At 39.8% G+C, this 22,956-nt stretch overlaps 1 protein-coding gene across 1 annotated transcript in view; it reads right to left on the bottom strand.

Annotated features, from left to right (window-relative positions):
* Window positions 1–455: 455 nt before the first annotated feature.
* Window positions 456–22,956, bottom strand: part of PCP4 (Purkinje cell protein 4) — a 51,936-nt gene continuing 29,435 nt past the window's right edge. Inside the window, exon 3 of the mRNA XM_042867498.1 lies at window positions 456–806. Coding sequence (XP_042723432.1) covers window positions 679–806 — 128 coding nt within the window. The 3' untranslated portion in view covers window positions 456–678. The remainder of the gene's footprint in view (window positions 807–22,956) is intronic.

Below are 22,956 nucleotides of genomic sequence, written 5' to 3' on the forward strand. Positions count from 1 at the left end.
AACAACTTCCAAAGACATCTGAACTTGGATTTTCCTTTTTTTCCTCCATAACAGTCAATGTGGTCCAAGCTGGACTTTATCATTCAAACAGGAAGGACAGTGACAATTTCCCCACTTAAGCCACTTTACTGGCATAATTGCAAGACACAAATAAATGTCTGTGGTTTCCTACAGCTCTTATCCTCCTGTCAGCTTCTGTCTGCAACTTTTTACTTTAAGCTTATTATGAGAAAAGGATTTTATTGTTACATTTGGTTGGCAGCTGGAATTCTCCAAATGAGGCAAACAGGGCTGAGGCACATGCTTTCATCCCTCAGCAAAATCCTTGTAACATACGGTGCTGTGATGTCTCCAAGCTTTAAGTGAAGAGGAAAATAGGCATCTGGGCTGGGTTCATTTGTAACGCTGCGCTTGCTAGATTTATATGAAACGACAGATGAAGGCAGACACTTTAATTACTTCACCCTAACTTTTTATTACAACATCAAGTAAAATGGTGAGTTACAGAGGATAATGGGTGTGAAACACCTGGGATGAAGTCACACAAGAGCTTATGGTTTATTATCTGCCAATGGGGCTTTAAATATTGATCATTTCTGTACATGCATCTTTGTGATATTTCTCATTTTCTTGATAAAGCATTTCAGGGTTACTTTGCTTTCAGCTATAAGGTAGCTGCTAGGACTGGGACCCCGCTTTTTTCTTCTGGAATTTCCTGAACTGGGACTGTATTGCCACCGCCGCCCGCTCTGTCTCTGGTGCATCCATGTCTATGTCAAATTCCTCTTGAACTTTCTTTTGTCCATCTGCCAAAGAAAGCAAAACAGAATATCAATACATTTTTCACATAGACACAATCACTGGACAGCACACATGGAACATCATGTCTGTCTCTCCTGCACAAACGCAGCCACAATGATGGGGAGCATATTAAAAAAAAATCTCTGTGACCAGTTTTGGCTAATACAGCTGATCAAACCCAACCCTCCCCCAAAACAGCAGCAGCTGTGATAACCTGTTTATAGCTAAGTCACTGACAAGTGACATCCAAGAGGTGCTCAGAATTCATTACACAATAACCTGACACATGACGAAGTCCTCTTCTGCCTGAGAAATAAACAGTGAGGGGCTGGGGGATGCTCCTGTGCTTATATGAGGCAGAAGTTACATCCCCATGTTTACTTCAGGACAATGGCACCTTAAAATATTTTAAAATAGGAACAGGATCTTTATTCCTATCCCATCACCGGTGTTAACAGGAAGAGATATTACTTCCTAAGTCTAATTTCCATCCTTTTCACTTGTTTCCTGCCTCATCCCTTCCAGCACATACTGCTCTTCCCCACTGAATCATTTATGTTCAATCTCTCTTTTTGCCACTGTCACTCTTCACAGGCTCAGTTATTGCCTTTCAGCCCCAATCCTTGGCTCCTTGCCTTCCTTTATGCCCATTCTTCAGCTTCAGTTCAATTACATTAGGTATCCACACAGACACAGTCCAGCTGACTTCGCTGAATTTTGTTTTATCCACTCACAGCTTAAAAGTGCAGCCGTAGGAAAACTTCTGCCCTCTTTGCAATGATAGCTCTAATCTGCCTGGACTAACAAAGTGAGAACACATACCCACTCCACCAGCCTCAACATACCACTGAGATTCTCTGCTCTATAAAGTTAGTTATTTGCTGAACCCACATTGTTGTGTCTCAGTCCCACTGTGCCCTTGTGAAATCAGCGATAAGAAAATGAAAACTGATTTACTTGTCCTTACGTCAAAATGTATCCTCCATTAGTAGGATCCTGTTAATGTTATTCTGAAGAGGATATCACTTACAGATAAATATTCTTGATATGTTTTAGCAAAAATTTTACACTAGTAATGAAATAAATAGTTAATCATCTCTGAAACCAATGAAACTAAATGCTGTTGCTGTCAAAGAGAGCAGAGCGCAGTGCTGCCCCTCCACTCCCTGTGAGGAGCTGCAGCCGCCATAAGGCCTCCCCTTCAATTTAGTGACATTTGCAAAATTATTTAATATACCTTCCAGACCAGTACCCAAGTTATTAATGAAGACATTGAAGAAAACTTGTCCTAAGATGGATCCCTACAAAATACCCATGGTGACTGGCTGCCAGCTCATTTACTATAACCCTCTGCGCCCAAACCATCAGTGAATTGCTCACCCATTACATTATAGTTTTGTCTGGCTGTATGCTGGGACACATTGTCCAGAAGGATACTCTAAGAAACAGTATCAAAATCTTGGCTGAAATCCAAAAAGATAACATCAACTGGATTCTGTTGGTCAACTAGATGGGTAACCTTGCAGCAAAAGGAAATTAAGTTTGTTAAACAGTACTTTCCCCTGGTGAACCCATGTTAGCTGTTACCTGTGACTGCACTGTCTTTCAAGTGCTTTTCCGTAATTCCCAGAATAATCTCCACAATATAACCAGGCACTGAAATGAGACTAATGGGCCTGTAATTACCAGAATCTTCTTTCCAGCCCTTCTTGAAAACTCAACATTTGCCAGCTACCAGTTAACTGGGAGCTCTCCAGATTCCCAAGACCACTGGAAAATAATTGAGAGAGGTCTCACAGTGACATTAGTCAGCTTTTTTTTGCTCCCTGGGATGAATTCCATTGAGCAACATAAACTACTGTGCATTCATCTGGAGCAACAAATCCTGCACAGGTTCAGGGTTGACTGGAAGTTCTGTGTCATTACTGCAGTGATGGTCCTCCAACTCTGTGACCCCTAGAGACCATCATCAGCATTGAAGACAGGCAAAGAAAGCATCAAATATCTCTGCTTTATCTATGTCCTTTTTTGTGAGACAACCATCCTCATCAAGTAACAAACCAGTGTTACCTTTGATCCTCCATCTGCTGCAAATATACTTTAAAATGCCCTTTTTAGTGTCCCCCACAGTGGCCAGCTTCAACTCTAATTGAGCTTTGGCCGTACAATTTTTTTTCTCTTCAATGGTGAACAGCATTTCTGTAGTCCTGCCAGGTTGCTTGACTTCACTTCTAATGGATGAATTGACACCCTTGGTAACACTTGATGAAATCTGGCTTGTATAATTTATGTCCTGCAACAATCTTAACATGATGTTAGTTTGCAGTAGTGACTCAGCAATCTTAGTAATACTTATAGTCTCAGAAAAAAAAAAGGCTTTATTCACTAGAATTTTTAATTAATCTTGCCTGGTATGAATTATTATTACTGCATTAAAATCAACTGTGCTACAACAATTCAGCATACCTGAAGATCCATTTTACTTCTATTTTTGGATCCATTCTTGTTGAAATGAAAACCAAAATTCCTAATGAATTCTTTCTGCACCTCTATTTTTCAATCAATAGAAACGTATGGACCATCTGTTTTCAGCCATGATTTAGACTTGAAAATCAGAAGCATTCAAAATAAAAGATATTTTAAAGCGTAACTAAGACTTCCATTGCTTGCTTATGAGTGGTATAGAAATACACAAATGGTTAATGTATATTATAATGAAGCATGCGTATTATCTAACTATAATGCATATGACCTACCTGTGTTTTCTTTCTTCCTATATCCATCCTCATCTTTCTATTTTTCATATATGTGTATACCCACATTTGAATTCATAGAGAGTATACATGAATATATATAGAAATACACAGACATTTGTTTAAAGAATTGTAAGTCTTGTGTTAAACTGAAAAGAGCTAAATGGGGTATTCCATAAAAGCTGGGAATTAGATTGTCTTGCAGTTCTCCCCCAAACAGTTTCTACTGATGTCTGTCAAAACACAGACACTTTAACAGATGGATTGTTGATCTGGAGGAGAATGTAATGGTGTACCTCCTTCAGCTTTGTCTACGTAGAGGAAAAATATTTTTTTAGATTTTTGTATGTTGCTTTACTAAAAGTAGCCTAACGATTGGAAAAATATCACACCCCACTATTACCACTGCTTTTGTTTCACTGGTTAGCTAATGTTAAAAATATGAGTTAAAAACAGAGTCACTTAATCACAATGAAAATCCAACCTATACGCAGGTCTTGCACAAATTAGACATGACCTTACAGCACCAGTAAGAATGACAAAGCTTTTTTGTACCCTTTCTACAATGTATGTACCTAAGCCATGCTAGCTTTATCCATTAATTCTGCTCACATATTTCAAACATGCAGGTTAATAAGCTTGAATGCTCAGATTAAATTGCTCAAAGTAAATTGAATGCAAGTCCATGCAAATGTCCTTCTTTTGTTCACTGACTCCCATGCCTAGCTTTTCTTTCATAAGTAATAACTAGCTTGGAAGCGATCTGCAAACACAGACAATTTTCCCTGTCAGCAGGCCTGCAAGCTCTTGCATAGTTTACAACCAGACTTTGAGTCTAGTTCTGAATTCCCTTCCCTCTTTGTCACACACACAATTTTGCTGGTATCTACACTTTTTAGACTAATTTGGGTGCATGGTTTTCCACACAGATATCAAAGATCTCTGGTCTTCTTTCACTGGCCAACAAGAGGAGTCTGTGTCAGTAGACTTCAAAATTCAAAAAGGACTCATGATTTTGAGGGGTTTGGAAATCGAAATCGGTAGTCACCAAGGGTGCCAGCTTGTATCAACAGCTAGGATCAACACCAAGAGGGGAGGTGGAAAAAAACAACCATAGCTATGTATCATCTCAGGGAAATCTGAGCTGTGACAGAATGAACTCCATGGAGCACAACACTGACTTCTTGTTGAGTTCCATCATCATCATGCCCATGACCAGTTTGGTACTACAGACTAATTTCATGGTCCTAAAGACTGAGACAACTTGCACAGTCCAAACTTTACTTCCGTATATCAATAGTCATCCCAGCAGGAGAGCCTGAAACTGCATCTAATTAGCTCGTTTCCAAATCCAAAATCCTGAAAGCTCATTTCACATTGCTGCAATTGAAAAAGTTTTACTTATTCAATTTCCAGATGAAACGTTAGAAAGTCATCTCTGTAATCTGCTGCAGTGCCTCATGAGCCATTGCAAACACTGGATGGATAATGAAACTGTCTGTAACAAGGAAAACAATAAAATTTTACACGTTCAAATCTACCCAGCAGACAACTCTAGAGAAATGCAGTGCAAGTGTAATTATTCACAAATATGCCTTCAGCAATTTCTTTCATTTACTTTTTTCGTATAAAGAAAAATTGAATTACAACAACGCTGGAAAATGAGATCACTGTTCATTCACTATAGGCCAAAAGCCTAAAAAGAAATTTTCTGTGGTCTTGAACAAAGAGGTAATAGACCAATGTTTCCTAGATGTGTTCACTGACAGACAAAAGCTGATTAGCTGGATTTGGAGGAAAAGACGACTCACTCTTCATCATCAGAATTTCTCCATTCACCAGACGAAGTAGAGTCACTTCTACTTCTTTTGCTTGTCACTGACTGGAAAAATACACAGCATGAAAAATTGTATGGGCTGGAGACTCTAAGTGTCATTTCATGTCTTTAAGTGCTATCCTCCATCTCTGCTCACCCAGCCCACATTCAATAGGAATTATGGGACTATACTAAAGATGGAATGCACTCGGGAAAATACTGCATTTTTTCAGGAGGTAAACTGCAGCATTTAGAAAAAGGCTAAATGAAATGTGGGACAGAATCACAGTGCCCCACAACATGCTGGAAGCAGTATTTTGCCTTAGGCAGGATCATTACCTCCTACTGTTCAAAAGATTGTTCAAGCTGTGACAGTGTTTATGCCACCCTGATCTCAAGCTATTACACCAGTCTGCCCAATGAGGCAGAACAGTCTCTAATTAAGGAGGACAAAAATGGGCAGAAATCTCACAGATGCTGACATTCATGTGGAGCATTACCTTTATCTTTATGTTATAAGAAGTTATTTTTTTTTCTGACTAGGCTGCACAAAGCAAACAGACAGAGAAAACACATGGGTGCTTAGGTGTACAGACAGTCACATTTTAGTCCATATAACTGCCAATTTAAAAGCCAAGAGATGACAACCATTCTTTCTTCTCTGTATTCAATTGAGGGGTGAGGAAGTGAAAGACAAGGTCTTGCCTTTTTGAGGAAGGACAAAAAGGAGGAAGAGCTAGGGGACTCACCCTTGTCTTTTCTTCCTCTGCAAGATGAGGAAAAATAACACCCAAACTGATCTGATGACTGATAAAAGGAAACAATCTATTTCTCAACACTAAAATATCTCCATCCAGTTACCGAGGCCACGTAACCCTGCAGTTGGCTCTGAGCCTTTGTTTTGGTCACCCATCTGCTCCCAAGAAGGCTCTCACTTCACAAAGCATGTGAACAGACGGGAATGCTGAAAGAGTGGATGTTGCCCAAGCCCAAGGAGAAGAAAGGAAGGTAGCTGACATTGCCTCATTTTACTTATTTATTTTCTAACCCGTTCTTTTGCTGAATAAAAAGTCAAATAATCAACAGCGCACTACTAACTGACTCACAGAGATAATCCAACCCAAAGGTTCAGATATGGACAGAAATTAGCTTAAGAATAACACAATACTTTTCCTTCCTACTTTCTAAAAATGCTGCAGGGTGATCCACGCATTTTGTGACGAGGAACGCATCATTACATTTGTTCCTGTTTCTGCATTTCATAGCAAACTCAGACATTCAAGGACCACTTTCCAAAGTCAAAAGCTGTCTGCTCTGTCTGTATCAGCAAAGAGGCACTCAACGGTGGGTGCAGTTATGGGCTTATACAAAGGTGTTAATTTTTCATGGCCAGTTATATGAAGATGGGAGGTGCTGGAGAAGTGCAGTGTCCACACAGCAATAATTTCTGAAACTGAAGAACAACCCTTGGAGCACAGTAAGCTCCTGTGACTTCAGAAGCACGGTGTGAAGTAAAAGAAAGGTTATCAATAGTGATCAGATTAAATGTAGCAGCTATTTTTATCTGAACCACACTAGCCATCCCCTTGATATTACTCAAAGCATGCTAGAAAAGAATTAACATCTTCCTACTACACTATAAATTACAATCTGTTATTAAAAAGATGACCTCATTAGAGAATCAAAATCTTTTCTTGTTTAAATCGACCTCTGCTTTCATAATGCAGCGTTGTTAGCTTTAATTCAAAAAACTAGTTTTTCTGTACAAAATAGTTGTTGTTCTCCTATGAATTTGAAAATATTCATTTAGTATGAGTCTGATTAATCTTTTTTTCCTAGTTGTAACAATATGGAAGAGCAGTTATATTTTTTCTGTTATTCAATGAAGTAGGACAAAACTATACACACATCGGGGTAAAATATAATGAAGTCAAAACAAATTGTAATAAAATTCAACTTACAAAAATTGTATTTTCAACTAATTCATAGCCAAATTCAGGTAGACCGATTTCGCTCAACAAGTAACACAGAAATAAATTTTTTTTTTCTTTAAATGCAAATATTATTTAAGCAATCATTCCTCATTTCCAAAAAAAATTATGTATCAATTAAAGACCTTTCAAATGCATAACTGATGCATAGATATGTATGTATGTGTTAATGGGGATCTACAAGCTATTCTGGCTAAGAAACTACAAGGTATAATTCATATCTCCATGGGGAGACTAAACTGTGGAAGTTTAACTATTTACAGAGCAAATGAAAATGGCCATTTCAGCTGTATAATTTCAACTCCTGCTAGCTAAACCTGCACCTGAGGAACGCTAGACTGACTTCCAAAGCCAACAGAAGTCTCTGGCATTTGAAAGGAAATGGTGCTGGGGACAAAGAGAGGGCACAGACATGGCCGTATATCACTGCAGAATGATGCCCTATCAGCAGGGATCCCTGCAATCCACCCAAAGTACCACCCTTAAGAATGCGAGCCATGACCCTCCTCACAATCTCAGTCCAAAGTCATGCGAGTGTCTGCATGAATGCAATCCCCAATGTTCCAGCCAAGTTTTAAATGGGAATTGTTGTGATGTGTTTTTAATTTCCTGTGCAATTTCCAATTCTCCTATCTTTGCTAACACTGTGCCTTTAAACAGCTTTGCTGTGGAAAGAACTGCATTTCAGCAGTGCGTGAAGCAAACCACCCTCTTGCCTCTCTAGTCAACCGCTTGATTAATATATGATTAGTTACTTTCCTATTATGGTAGCATTCAGGCACTCCAAGTCATAGATGGGAACCCTAATGTGGTAGGCACTTACGAATGCAGAATAATAAATTCTCTCCTCTCCACCACTCCTCAGTTCTATGACCTTTGCAAAAGTGTCCTCAGCTGCAAACGTTTAAAATAAAGGCTGGAGAACAGCCTGAAGGCTGTGGCTGCACCAGCAAAATTCACAGGGCCACAGTAGGGCTTAGTCACTGTTCACAGCTTCTCTACAGCATGAAATAGTGGCACAACTGGCATGGCTGGGGTTGTGCCAAACGGCCCTCTGCCAGGTATTGCCTAGCTACTGTGGTCAGATGGCATGGCCAGCAGCTCTTTCCTGTGGGCAGGGGAGATGTTAACACCCAGGTTTTTTTGCAGGATGGAAAGTTTAGCCCTACTGATGCAAGCCATGCTATGCCACTTTGCATCCAAGTCAGAGAAAAGACACTATCCCATTTTATACTCTAATAGAGATGTAGCCTCCAGCCCTTCAAAATGCTTTGTAACTGTAGACCATTGGGAACAAATTCAAAATGAGTTGGCAGATGCTATTAATTACGTGAATACCAACTGTACCTGAGAGTCCTTGCAAAGAAAATGAAAAAAAAGGCTATCCATCCTCGAATGTAATATTGCTTCCCTTGTGTTGCACAGCAGTGGCACTTTCCAGGAATGCTGTTCTTTACCATCTCTCTCTCTTTGCAGTTTATAAGGTTAGCTAAGGATTAAGCTCACAGAAATTGCAGCAATCACAATATGCCACATAGAAGTAGCAAAAAATGGGGCTCAAGTTCATATACTGCCAAAGTAAGATGGGGAAGCTGGGGAAGATGGCACAGGTTACAGAAGAAAACCTGTCAATCAGAAAGAGGAGAAGAATCAATCAAAAGAACCATGATATAGAGTGAGAACATGTTTCTCTTTACACACATACACACACACACACACAAAAAAAAAAAAAAAAAAAGGAAGAGGCCAATTTTGCTCTGCTCATCTTCAAAGCAAAATTAGGGCAATTTCTAGGTATCATGTACACCAGCAGAACTCTGTTAGCAACTAATGAGAGCTCTATTTTAATTTTTCAGAGCAACTTTTATGAAAACAGGCTGCCCAGAGAAGCTGTGGTGCCCCATCCCTGGAGGTAATCAAGGCCAGGTTGGATGGGGCCCTGGACAGCCTGAGCTGGTGGGGGGCTCAGGGGTTGGGGTGGGCTTTGAGCTCCCTTTCAACCCAAACCCTTCTGTGATTCTATGAAAACCATTACGTGAGAGCTTGGAAAATCATGATAAAGAAAAGGTTCACCTCTTGTAAAATCCATCACCACGTTTACAATGTCTTTAACTGCACACTCAGCAGTGGACAGCATAAGGCATAAGAAACCTGAGCTTTGCCATGCATCTCTGTACAGTTAAGGAGTCATTTCAGTACCTCCATATCCCATCTTATCACACAGTATCTATAAATGCCTTGTAAATTAGATTGCCCGTAAAAAGCATTTACTTTACTGCATAAGTTAAATGCAAAAGAAATAAATTATGTCCAAACATAGCAACTTCTATTTGGATAAATACAGGCACTTCTGTGTGTTGGTAACAGGATAACCACTTTGGTAGAGCCCTGCTATGAAAAAGCCACCGATTTAATAATCCACACGCTATTAACATTCTGCTTTACATGTCAGCTTGGGAGTGCCTGAGGAATCAGCTGGGCCACTCTCAAAGTCCTGCAGCTACCTGGTCATAAAAATGACCAAGCAGGCAGCGGATATCCTTTGAAGACAGAACAAAATGGAGCTTGAGATACCTGATCCAGCCCTCAGACAGAGCTGAACGATCTTACTCAGGTTTTTTTTTAGGAATGTATTTGGCAAAAGAATTTGTCACTCCTCCATAAAACCAAACATATCTCATCAGAAGATCCCCAGAGATGCGATTGATGTAAACCCTAATGTCCTGGAGCAGCTCCAAGGTCACAGTCTGAGCGAAAAGCACAGTATACCCTGATAGACACCAATTCATCACAGAACTTGCACTTCTGCTGACTTTCACCATTACCCACCAGTAGATCTGGAACACTCCTTCAACACTTGGATTTGTAACTTCAGTTCCAGCATCCACCAGTGCAACCACTATAGTACTGAACTGATGCAGTCCAGCCCCAAGTAGTCTTTTGCTGAATGTGCCACATAGTAAAAGTCTCTCATTAAATGTACAGAATTTAAATTTCTCTGACTCCTGAAAGCCTCTGCTCTCAGATGTAGTTTTCCAAGACAAAGCAAAGTAATTCCATTGCAGGAGTGTACTAGGAAATTTCCACTGTTTGCTTTCGCTTGGGCTGTTATCTGAACAGAATTGTTAATTTCAGTTTACTACATCTCCACTGAACACAGAAAACCGCATTATATGTTTATTTCCCCTGCAGGCTGGTCTGCCTACATTTCAGAAGAGGGGCACCTCAAGAGAATGTAAAACAGAAATAGTAAGTATCTCAGTTTGTTTCCCCTGTGGCAATATGGCTCTGAAAGGATCAGAAGGAATTATATGCTGCAGGGTGTTGTCAGTGTATTATGGGCTGTCTTGCCCAATAGCCGTTTGGAAAGCTTTGTTACACATCATGCAGAAATTCATTAGGCTGAACGGTTGCAGAATGGATTCTAGATAAAATACTCTCTCCAATTCCTGAGCACAACGCAGCTAACCTGAGTTGTAGTTGCTTACATCAGAACTTAACAGAAACTCGCCTTACAAAGAAACCCACTGCCCAGTGGAGAAAAACAAGCACTGAGGGTGCCATCCTTCTGACCTACTTCAGGAATCCCATTTAGGGTAACATCAACCTTATCTTCAATTTCCATTCTTACATTATCTAGTTCTCTAGCAAGGGGAGTTCATGGTGATGAACTCAAATGTCGATATTGGTGCTTAATCTAATGGATCACATTCCCTGACTCTGAGAGACACCTGAACCACAGTGAGGAGTTTCATATGGACAAACTTATTTGCTACTTCATGTGAAATTTCTTCTCATCACATGAATTATGTAAACTGAACAAACGGTACTGTGCTGACACTCCAGCAGCTGAGAAATAAAATTTGCTTCAGGAAGGAAGACAAAAGGAGAAGTAGTGCGTGCCTTCTCATACTACTCCATCTGTGTGCTTCCATCCCATTGCTAGTGAGGAAGAGAACAGCTCACCTTCAACAAAGGGTCAAAATGAACATTTGTTCCTTCTGCTGAGATTGCCAGTGAAGCTGCCAGTTGTGCAGCTGATCTGGATCCTCTTATGTTCCCTCAGGAGCTGACTGAACAGTCTGCATACATTTCTCAAGATAAACAGTTGAAGGGACAAAAAAAACATATCAGCACCTCTTTCCGTAATTTCCATTTATTTCAAGGATAGTAAATTTTTGTCTATGCACATATTTCTGCATGCTAAGGAGAAACTGTTTCATTTATATAAACCTTCTTTTGAGCATACCTCAGTAAGACTTCTGTTTCCCTAAAAGGAATTACAGTTAACACCACAACAAGCAATATTGAATACTTCATTTGAATAAGTAGACAAACGACAGTTACTGTGAGAACTATAATTGAATTTGCAAACTACTGCAAACACCAAATCTGTGCTGTGCCATTTAGCCAATAATGAGACAGGTGATGGCTGTGACTGTTCTGCTGAAAAGTGGAGATACTCAAAAGGAACTTTGTTGTACTTATCAGGAGTCAAAGGCAGCCATCACTTGACTTCTTGACTGATATGACAAAAAGGAAAAATAAAATGGCTGGGAAAGACAAGTAACTTCTTGAAGGCATTACAGGTGGTGCTTCTCACTGCTGATCTGAGCCGAAGTACCCTTGTCCTCAGCGACAAGGGACTGTAAGCTCTTGAAGCAAACATAAAACATACTAAATAACTCTCAATACAGTTCCCAAGCACAAATCCTCTCTCCTTTGTGTTCCTGGGTCTCATGCAGCACCTATGGGTGAGGAGGAGGCATGGCTTCAGCACTGAAGTCCTGGCTGATTCAGCTGAGAAATTAGATTTTACAGAAGGATACACTTCTGTTCTTTAAATGCTAAATAACACAAATTAGTGTTTCATCACTCCTTAATGGAAAAAATACACAAATATCACACACTGTAGTCTTTTTCTCCTGCTGTAGAAACTGATGCTAAGGTTAATGATAAGTCTATTAGCTCTGAGACAGAACATGAATGTAGCTCAGCTCTCCCACAAATTTCCTCTCAGAGAGTAATAGAGAAGCCCTTATTGGCACATAGGACAATTTATTGTTTGGCATAACAGAGTGAAAAATGGCAATGAATAGATTTTCTGAAAGAGTTGGGAACACATCCAGAAGGGCAAGTTGTCCTTCTCAGCAGCTTGCTCATTACTTATAGGCAGTTACTGTACTGCAAGGCTGAAGCCTGGAATTCTAACAAGTCAATACCAAAGCTCTGTGGGATTTCTCGTTCCTGACTTTAGTGCCTGTATTTATTGAGTGAGGACTGATGGCAGAGAGTAATGTAATTTTCCAAGCTTTTTCAAAGTAGCAGAGATTTAACGATCAAGGTCAGGCACCAGAGAGTACTTCAGACCCTGCTTGAACTTTTTTTCCTTTGACCATCTCATGAAAAAGTGATATTCCAAACCTCCTAGGTTCTAGGCACTGAGTCAGCAACACCATTTGGTAACCAGATCCTATTTCAGAAAAAAAGGATAGAGGGACTGTTCTCCCATGAGAATGCAGTTATAGGTTCTGACAAGCACCTGACTACAGTGTAGATCATTAAATCTAGGTTGCAGCAGGCTTATTCTCTGGTGTGTAGCAATGTCCACCTTCTGCAGACCATGTATAGGAATCATCTTTTTTTTTTTCCTTCGGATAATGGCAGAAGCAAGCAAGGTTTTCAAATTAAAAAAACAAAACAAAACAAAAAAAAAAAAACAAAACAAACAAACAAAAAAAAAAAAAAAACCCAGGAAAGTTAAGCCTGTACTGCTAACATTTTGTATATATCAGGAGATTGTGGAATAGAAAGGAGAAAATGGTCTCATTTTCCTGACAGATGGTACACTTTGCAAACCAATACATTACATTGAGGACACAAAGAAAGGTTGTACGTGCATTCCTGAGCTGCCAATAAAGTGGTGGCAAGGAAGTATCGTCCCACAACTGAGGCTGCTTTTCAGCCTTCAGAGCTATAGAACAAGACTTCTGTCCCCTGAAATACTCCCCATTCTGGTTCAGCAGCACCTCATTTTCCTCAGAAGTCCCAGCAAATACATTCAAGCACAACCACCCTACTAGAATCCCCTTAGCATTGCCCTTTTCACCTTTATGGAATATATATATATACACGGCCTCAGAACATAGTCAAAGACACAGGGAGATGTGATTCCTGTCTTTGTTCCATACACAGATAGATCTCTGCCTTGTGCTGAAAAGACTTGCAGTGAGACAAAAGGGAGAAAGGGCATTAGTCTGCACAGAGATTTTGGGATGTGGTTACTACATTTGTTCATTCATTTGAGGAGAACATTGTGATTGTGTTATTTTTTTCCTTTTTTAATAAAAATATTTACATATTGGATTGGTTCAACCCCGTATCTCAAGCATAATTTAAAAAGAAAAACTTCCAGGCACCGAATTGAGAAGTGCTAGAGAGTAAGCTTCAGCAAGGTTCAAAAGGAAATTCTTTGCTGCAAACGTATGCTACATGTTTCATACCCTTGTGGATTCACAAGGCACCCCTGCAATCTGGAAAATGATGGAGGAGTTTGCTATTGACTGTAAAACGTCGCAAATTAAAAGGAAAACGCAAAAAGAATTTTAAAAGCTGACAAATGTTACTGAGGTGAGATTAGAAGCCATGAAGGCTTCCTATCCCAGCTACCTTTCTTTTTACCTTTCTTTTCACCTGAGGCATCTTAACAACTGCTACTTAAAAACAATTTTATCAGGAAGGGTGGTCATTGATTTAGCAAAGTGCTGCAATTGCAATTAGAGAGTTATTAAACCCACTGCCAGATAGTCTAATTGACATGAAAATCTAACTGAGGCCAGGGAATAAAGGTTTCCCTCCTGCTTAAGTTGCATGTTTATCGAATACATAGCACTATCTTGAAAAGATATTAACATTGCATAGTTAAGCACAAAAAAGTCACTTAATGACAAAGTACAGTGCAATTAATCTGCTAAGTTTGTGCAGACAACTTTAATTCCAGAAAATTCTGTTTCAAATTCTTGACTTTGCAACCTTTGTAGTCTTAGCAGCATGCTGTGTTTCCTAGATTTAAATAATATATATATATATATATTCTGCTGCAACATGTGGACACCCACATGGCTCTTCAGCACAACTATTTGAAACTGCTAGATCCACCACACAGACCTCTTGGTTAAATAACTGATAGAAGTAGCAGGCTGTTGTAGGAAATGAGATGAGCTACATATTTTGCTTGTGGGTTTTACACGGCTGACAGAAAAGGAACAATTAAAAGATGGAAGGTGTGGGCATCAGGGGCTGGGACTTCATTGCTCATTCATGTCTTCAGATGTAGTCGCCTTTTCTGTTCTACCTTCTCTGTAGAACTCTGGCCTAACCTCATCTCTTCCTCAGCTGAGATCCTCATCATACCCAGTAGATGTGGCTCCCCAGTAGACCTCAATGCTGCCTTTTTTTTTTTTTTTTTTTTTTTTTTTTTTAATATCTGATTAGTCCTAGTCCACAAAATCGTACCAGGGTATCCCCTAACCTCAGAACTCCATTCAACCCTTTCCCACACTAACTGGCTCTTGGTCTCTTCCAGTTACGACACGCCTTTTCACATTCCTCCCTTCTAAACCCAGTTTCCATTCACAACTACTAATCCTTCTCTAAATATTCTGAGGCTGTAGTTTCCAGACAGGAATTACTGAAATCCAACATTCCATCCTTTGACCTCAGAGCTGTACTTTCTGTCCCCTCTGGATTCAAGGCAGAAGGTACACTTTCTCCTAAGTAACTGTGCTACCTTGGTAATACCAGAGGCTACACCACGCTCACAGCTCCATTTCCTGGCCAAAATGTAGCAAGCAGAAGCAATTAGAAAAAAAACAAAGTTCCTCAAGCCCCACAAAGACAGCATTGGTTTATTTGTCTTGGTGCCTACTACTTTGCTCAGTGATTTAAAAAAATTAACTGCTTCACTGAATGCACACTCATGTAAGGCTCATCTTTCCAAACATTTACAACTTGGCAATGTTTGAATATAGAAAAGCCACATATTAAATGGTAAATCTGAAGCTCCTGTTCAAAATGATAACAGTTCAGAGCAATCTGAATAGAGGCATCCAGAAATTGTTTTTAAATGGTAGACATGCTAGTATTTTGTTCAAGACTCATTTTTGGAAACAACTGGGATGACTTTGCTGAACCCCTCCAAAATAAATTCTGCTTGACAGCAAGCAACTAACATGGCAAACTTTAGCTGAAGCAGTAGAATTTTGGCAAGGCTGTATACAGCCGAAAAGGGATTTGATAACCAGCAGAATTCAGTAGCTCAGTGATTCAGCCTTGCCACCAATCCAGACAATAGCAAACAAAATAAGTATACATAATGTGAGTAAAGACTGCAAATAAATGAAATAAAGATATAGATAGACAAAATCTCGAAGAGGGTCAAAAAGGGAATGTGGATATTGTTGTGTTAGTGTTTTGAGGGTTGCCAGTGATTCCTCAAAGTTTTAGGCTCAAAAAATTTTTTTTGTTTGTTATTTGTAATGATTACACAGAACACAGAAGCTAATCAAAGCTCTCCATCACATGTTCTGTGATTGAGGATTTATCTCATGCTTAATTCTGTTGCTTATTTGAAACATATAAAAAAAACCATTTTCCCTTACCTGAATTTAAGCTTTGACAGACACTCTGAGTTCTGCTTGGATTTACAGACATGTCAGATTGTCAATAAAACCAATCTGAAACACCATCTTAGCTGACACACACAATTGACCAACCTCAGATCATTACTCCAGCCCATATTTTTCTAATCTATATAGGCTTTTTTTCTTCCTCTGTTTCTGAGGATTACAAAAATGTGAGCTTAACAATATTAACATCTAAAAGAATGACAAAATTTCATGTCTTTCCTCTGCATCGGAGAACACAAGCTGGGTTAATGCAGTAACAGATTTAAGCTAGGACATAAGTAACTGGCTGAAACTACAAGTGTTGACACATGCAGAATGCACAATACACAATATATAGTACACCCCCAAACCAGTCTCCTTTCTTCCTAACTAAAATCCACCTCATTTTCTTTACTGCTTGAATTTCAGACCTGAATGTAAAAATAACAAATTAAATATTTTTATTCTCTTTTCCTCGGGAAACTCAGTGTTTACTCCCTCTCTCATTCCCGAGCTGACAAGGAGAGAAAAAAAAAAAATTAAAAATAAAAGACAATTGAAAGTGCTCATTTCCAATCACACTATTTTAAAGATCGCTTTATCTCCTTAAACGTGGTGCTCTTCTTTCCAGTGTTTCTTTGCTGTCTACTCACCTGAGCTCCAGTCAAATCTAGTTTGGAAAACGCTAACTGTTTTTGAGACCATGCAGAAACTAGAGACTTCAGCTGAGGTTAATCATGACTCCAAAAATCAGAGCATTAGTCAGTTACCCTCTTCTGATGAACATACATTCTTGAACATAGATGCAAACAAAGTTTGCCTGAGAAAATAAGCAGAGGCAGTTAGAGGAAGAAGTAGTGCTTGACCTATCTGTCCTGAGGAGACATTAAATTCTCTGTGGAGGAGAAAGAATTAGCAACAAGACAGAAACACAGCATGAAAGAGACAGTAAGAAAGCCCACCAGAAAAGAAACAGCTCACAGAAGAGATGAAAGGGAAACTTCAGCTTTTATGGAGATGGAAAGAAAGTAAGGAGCAAGTAACTTGACCTATCATAGCAGTATGACTTGCCTGGCAGGAGGGCCAGTAGCTTGGAATTGCACCAGGGCATTCCACTGCATCACATTCTTTACCCCACTCTCATGGACACATTCATGTCATCCATGAGAATAAGGAGAATGAGAGGTCACACTGGCAGAAAACTGCATACTGTCATCAGACAGGGATTGGTAAAAAGTTTCAGGATAGCGAAAGCCTCTAGGGCCTTGTAAGCACTGAAGACAACACAGCTATGGCAATTTGCAACAGCTGAAGGTCTGATTCTCTATTTTCTGTTGCCTACCTCAATCTATACACACTCTTCTAGAAATTACCAGTGTTTTTTTTGTTGTGGGGGGTTTTTTTTTTGGTTTTTTTTTTTTCCCCAAAATCAATCAATCTTTCCTCTCAAGCAAGCCATTAATGAGGGAGAAACAAAACATCTTTTCTTGAACTGTCTGAATGGAAAAATCTACACTGTTTTTCATTGTTCTACTTTATAGCATACATGGTCAAGTTTATCAATTCCTTTGTCACATGCAAGCAGCATAACATACAACAACAAAAGGTATGGCCAACACCTGAAAAGGAGGCTGACAACGAGCTGATCACTCTCTAACTCAGTAATTACAGTGAAATGTTAAGCTGTGCTGAACAAAAGTAGAGGCTGTACTCTGCCTCTTGCTGCTTGGCCAAGAACCTCACAAACACAAAGCAGAGTAGAAGCAGCTGCTCTATCTCAGCTCAGGTTAATTACTTCCAAGTTTACATCCAGAAAGTTCAGTCAAGAGATATGCCCCTAAATATGCTTCATGGTAGTATTTCCTGGGAAAACTACTTACAGGCGTAGGAAATTACTGTGATCTCCTAAGAAGTGTGTGAAGTCACAATTCCAGTAGTTATAAAATGCTTTCATATCAAGTTTAGAGTAAATTCGAATCTATTTATGCTTTGTAGAGTAAAATAGCTTCTCAATGACCTTGCATGGTGCACACTCCAGAAATAACAGTAGTTATGGATGTCCTTACACTTCAGTTCATTAAAAACTGAAACTTAGAACCAAAGGCAGTAGCAGATAGAAGCTCACAGAAATATTTATAGAGGAAAAGCTACAAAGAAGCACTAGAAACAACTTGATGTAGCTATCTTAATTGGCTGGGCGTGCAGCCCTTTCTATTGGGGAAAAAGAGTGAAGGAAAAAAAGTTTGCTCACTCTAACTCATTCTGCTTTTCAACCAGTCTACCCTGTAATAATGAAAAAGCTAGTGTTAGCATAAATAATCTTAAAAAGACGAACAAAGACCAAAATTTTACACTAGTTTTGCCTCATCTGAGAACAGCCTCTAGATTGCATTATTTGCAATGTCTACCTGGGGCATGGCAGGTATGGAGAAAATAGTCATAAATACAGCTTCTTTTTGAGGCTCTTCCATAATGGGATGGCTTTTAGCTCAAAGACCCCAGTGGACTCCATCTTACGAATCTATCTCTTGCTTTTTATTTATATGGTCCCTCATTCAAAAACCATAAATACTTCAAAAACAGTTGTGATGCTTTTCTATGGCATTGGGTGTGGGTCACAGTTTGAAAGAGGTCCAATAGTCAAGGCAGGCAAGGTGCATCAGACTTCTACACACAGGAAGAACTGCTCTAAGCCATGTACCTGGTTCCACTGGGTTTATCTACTGTTGTGCTGCAGATATGCAATACTGTCCATAGATCCTTTATCTCCAGAGCTCTTTGCACTGGAGTCTAGAAGAGCTATTTCTTTCTCCTGGCTTTTAAAGAAAAAAAAAAATTTAAGCCTATGTCTTAAGTTTGTGTGAGATGGGACAAAATGGTGCCTATTGACAGAATGATGGCTTATGACTGATTGTTAAAGCCCATGTCTGTGCCCTCCATTGACAGCATCTCATCTGTCACTCACTGACAAAGAGGCCCCAAATCACACATCTTCCATCTGCCTTCCTGCCCTCTCGAATAGCTGAAGATATGATTGTTGTTTTTTTCCAGCTTCTAGGCAGCAGAACACATCTTTGTCTCCTAAAGTCAGACCTCACAAAAGATTTCAAGGTTTTGTTAAGAATAGATTCTTTGGTCACAAAGGTCACAAAGAAATTTTTTGCTAGTGAAAAATACTGCTATCTGCTTTATGAACAAAATCATTAGATGAGATCATACTCTACCCGTGCTGCATGCTGTCTGCCAGCAATTAGCCTGCTGACTGCTAGACCAAGAGGTAGCTGCTTTGAGAGATGCCAAACAGCCTTGAATGCAGCTGCCTCATTATCTGTCTCAACTTCCTTCTCTTTGTGGGCTCAGGCTGCTGGTTATCAGAGGAGCAAGTGGGATATTTGGATCTGGATATCAGGTTCTCATCTTTGCTGTATAAACCAGTATGGGGATAAATGCACCCACATCGTGCTGCCCAAACATAACTGGATCTCTGCTATTACACAGGAGCAGCAACATCACCATCTTTTCTCAAAGGTACCACACCTGATATTCTACACTACCCTGAGCATTAATCCAGTGAAACCTAAGGCCAGAAGACTAAACCTATCTTCAGCCTGCATTTAACCTCTCCCCTCCCATTCTTCTGCTTAGTTGTACTGCATCTGCTACAAATCAGAGAACTCAGCGGAGAATTGTCATCATTCTTACTTTTTACTTCCTTTCTTAAATCACCAGATTTTGCTGCCAGAAATTCTGCAGCATCTATAGCTGCAGAGCTGTATCTGACATTCCTTCACCTGAACACAATGGGAAGTACAAGTTTCAGAAACTCTGCCATTTGGTTTGAAAATAAAATATTGAAATTAAGTCATTTCCCACATACTGTGGTGATATTGTGTAGGCAGAGCAGTGAAGGGTGCAATCTCCAGGTCATGTATTGCCCAGCCCTATGCCCTCACACTGAAATGGAGAAAGACTGGTGTAATTGCAATAGATACAAGTGAACCTTCCTCTCCAATTTGCCTCCCACTCTATAAGAGGGATATGATAAAATTAGCAGCTTATGGACTGTCACTGAAGCAAGGCACGTACTGCAGTGTGGTGGAAAGAATGGAGGGGTGAGGGGAATGGATTTAATGCCCTCTTTGTATCTAGCACCCTTTGGTCTGAATTACACATTTACAATTTCTAAATTGATAAAGTCAGAAAAATAATAATGCCAATTTTTCACTGCCAATTTTAATGAGAATTAAATTATTTTAAGAATACTGAAAAGGACACAGCACTGCTGTCTGGCTGGAGAAAACAGTGCAGAGTAAAAGGTGGAATGAACAGAACAAATCCTTAAAAAAAAAAAAAACAAAAAAAACTACAAAAGTAAAAGAACTGATTGAGGCTAACCTAAACTGTGAACTACAGAAGAAAAAAGTCACATTGCATCAGAAGTTAATGCATCACTACAGTGCAATCAAACTAAAGATGTTCAGGCAAGGGACACTATCCTACTCTTTGTGTCTGAAAGAGTTGCTGTAATATATTCTCAGGAAGGAGCACCTCTGAAATAGCCATGAAATTAGAAGTAGGGTTAAAAAGTCATAAGCAATCCAAAAGGCTAACTCTTGTCCATTGGTTGGGTTCTTGGCATGAGATTTCCAGGACTAGAAACTGTGGAGCCAGGACAGTTAGTGTTAGATTAATACTGAAAATGAATTCAAAAATCTTACAATAAAGTATTCTTTTTCTGGCTATTAGCCTGGATTTTAATTAGTTTGTGCTAATGAATACATTTGTACACGTCCATTCTTTATTGGCAGCATTTAGAGGAGCTGGTGAATTGGTCACTGTGGAGTGACAGTGTTTCACTAATACCTAACAAATAATTAATGCTTTTCTACCTAGAGTCAACCAGCAGTCTCAGGGTTTTTTCAGTATAAATTTGAATGAAAAATGATATACTCAAAATACAGTTAGAATACTCATTCATCAACTGCTGTTGAATGATACTGCTATGAGACCCTAGAAGTGCTGAGAGCAGAGTTCCAGTCTCTGCAATACTGAAAGTATCTCCCAAAAGTTGCCAAAGCACCCTGTCCTATTTTCCACTGTGATTCTTGAAATGCCTTTTCCATATCACGACTTTATTTAAGTTTCTTCTTTTCTTGAAAATTCCTCTTTGGAAGACATCTATTTTTCTCAGTCCTTCCTATTCCTAACCAGTGCAGATTGAGAAAAAAATTGAACTGAGTGTGCTTGACCAAAGCAAATGTTTTCAAATCCAGTATCCTATCTAACGAAGACCTCCTCAAGCCAGGAAGTATGTGGATGCTAGACTTCCACACAGAAAATGGCTGGAAGAGGTTGCACAAAGAAGCTAAGTTTGGCCAGATGTAAATAAGAACAGAGTTGTTTGAGATGGAATTGAGGAGAAATTAGATGCCCACATCCAAAGCTGATATACTGAAAAATCCGATGGAGTATCTATTTGATTTCAGAGACACACAGGCTCTGTAATATTACCCCCTGTAACACTATAATGTGATGGAAAACACAGCAAAGACAGCAGGGTAGCAGAGCTTCAGGCTGCAGCAAGAGAGAATAAGCCCAAGTGCAGCAGCCATGGATGCAGAAACAAAGGATAATAGCTGCTCACCTTCAGAAGGCCATAAGCAGAGATCTCCAGGGAGATAGTCTCACCTTCACTGCCAACTGTTAAAAGAGGTATGAGAGGGGACGGATGCTGGCTCCAACCCTTCCAGTCACTCAGGTACATTGCATGCACCTGAGCTCCCCTGAGTTGTCCCTGCCTTCCCACCAGGTTCTCAATCACTGCTTCAGGCTGTTACTTAGCATTTCCATTACACCCACAGATTCCTCAGCCTTGACAGGGTTGAGCAAGTCAGAAGCTATTTTATTGCTAAATCAGACTGAGATCTCCAAACACATAGCTCTCCAGAGAAGCTCATTCTAATAAGCATCATCACATGGCTTAGGTTGGAAGAGACCTTACAGATCATCTAGTTCAAACTTCCCTGCCATGGGCAGGGCCACCAGCCACCAGATCAGGCTGCCCAGGAACTGGAGAGATGCTTCCCTTTCTCCAGTCACTAGAGATTTCTCCTATCAGCTATGACTTTTCAAATATGATGGAGTGGCTCATCAACCACATCAGCCAGTTTCTTCAGGACCCTGGGATGCATGTCATTTGGTCCCATAGACTTGTACACAACCAGCCTCATAAGGTAGTCTCAGACTTGCTCTGCTCTTACAGTGGGGGGGGGGATTTTGCCCTCCTAATCCCCACCTAGAGATTCAGGCACATGGGAGAAGTGGGAAGCCTGACTGCCAGTGAAGACAGATGCAAAGAATTTATTGAGTACCTCAACCTCTTCCCTGTCTGTTGAAGCCAATATTCCCTTCTTATTTATCAAAGGGAGTACACTCTACCTTTCTTGTCTCTTCTGCCCAATGTATCCAAATAATCCCTTCTATTATTTTTTCACATTCCTTGCCAATTTTAATTCTATCTGCACCTTGGCTTTTCTGAATCCCATCTCTGCATGTCCTATCATGTCACAGAAGAATTGTCAATAGAGAGATAAATAGAGCGTTAGGTGTCTCACACGCATACATTTACCACCAGAAAAGAGGATTTCCACCCCAAACTTCTAAAGAGGAGTAGAATTTACTGTCATTGATTTTAATGGCTCCTGTTCAGCCTAGGAACCCAAGATATAATTGGATGAGAAATCTTCTCTTGCAATGTATGTGGAGCCTAGGCACTTTATATAATGTCCTAGAATCCAATTCTGAATGTCAAGACTGAAGGTGCACTGATTTACATTGAAGCATCCAGTTTCTTTCTGCAGACTTAACTACCTTGATCCCATAAGGATGCTCAGCTAAGGACCAAACTTTAATCATGTCTGTAACACTCC

Source organism: Lagopus leucura, unplaced genomic scaffold (genome assembly GCF_019238085.1).
Source record: "Lagopus leucura isolate 7727_CA_CO unplaced genomic scaffold, USGS_WTPT01 Super-Scaffold_100001, whole genome shotgun sequence".
NCBI classification, from domain to species: Eukaryota; Metazoa; Chordata; class Aves; order Galliformes; family Phasianidae; genus Lagopus; species Lagopus leucura.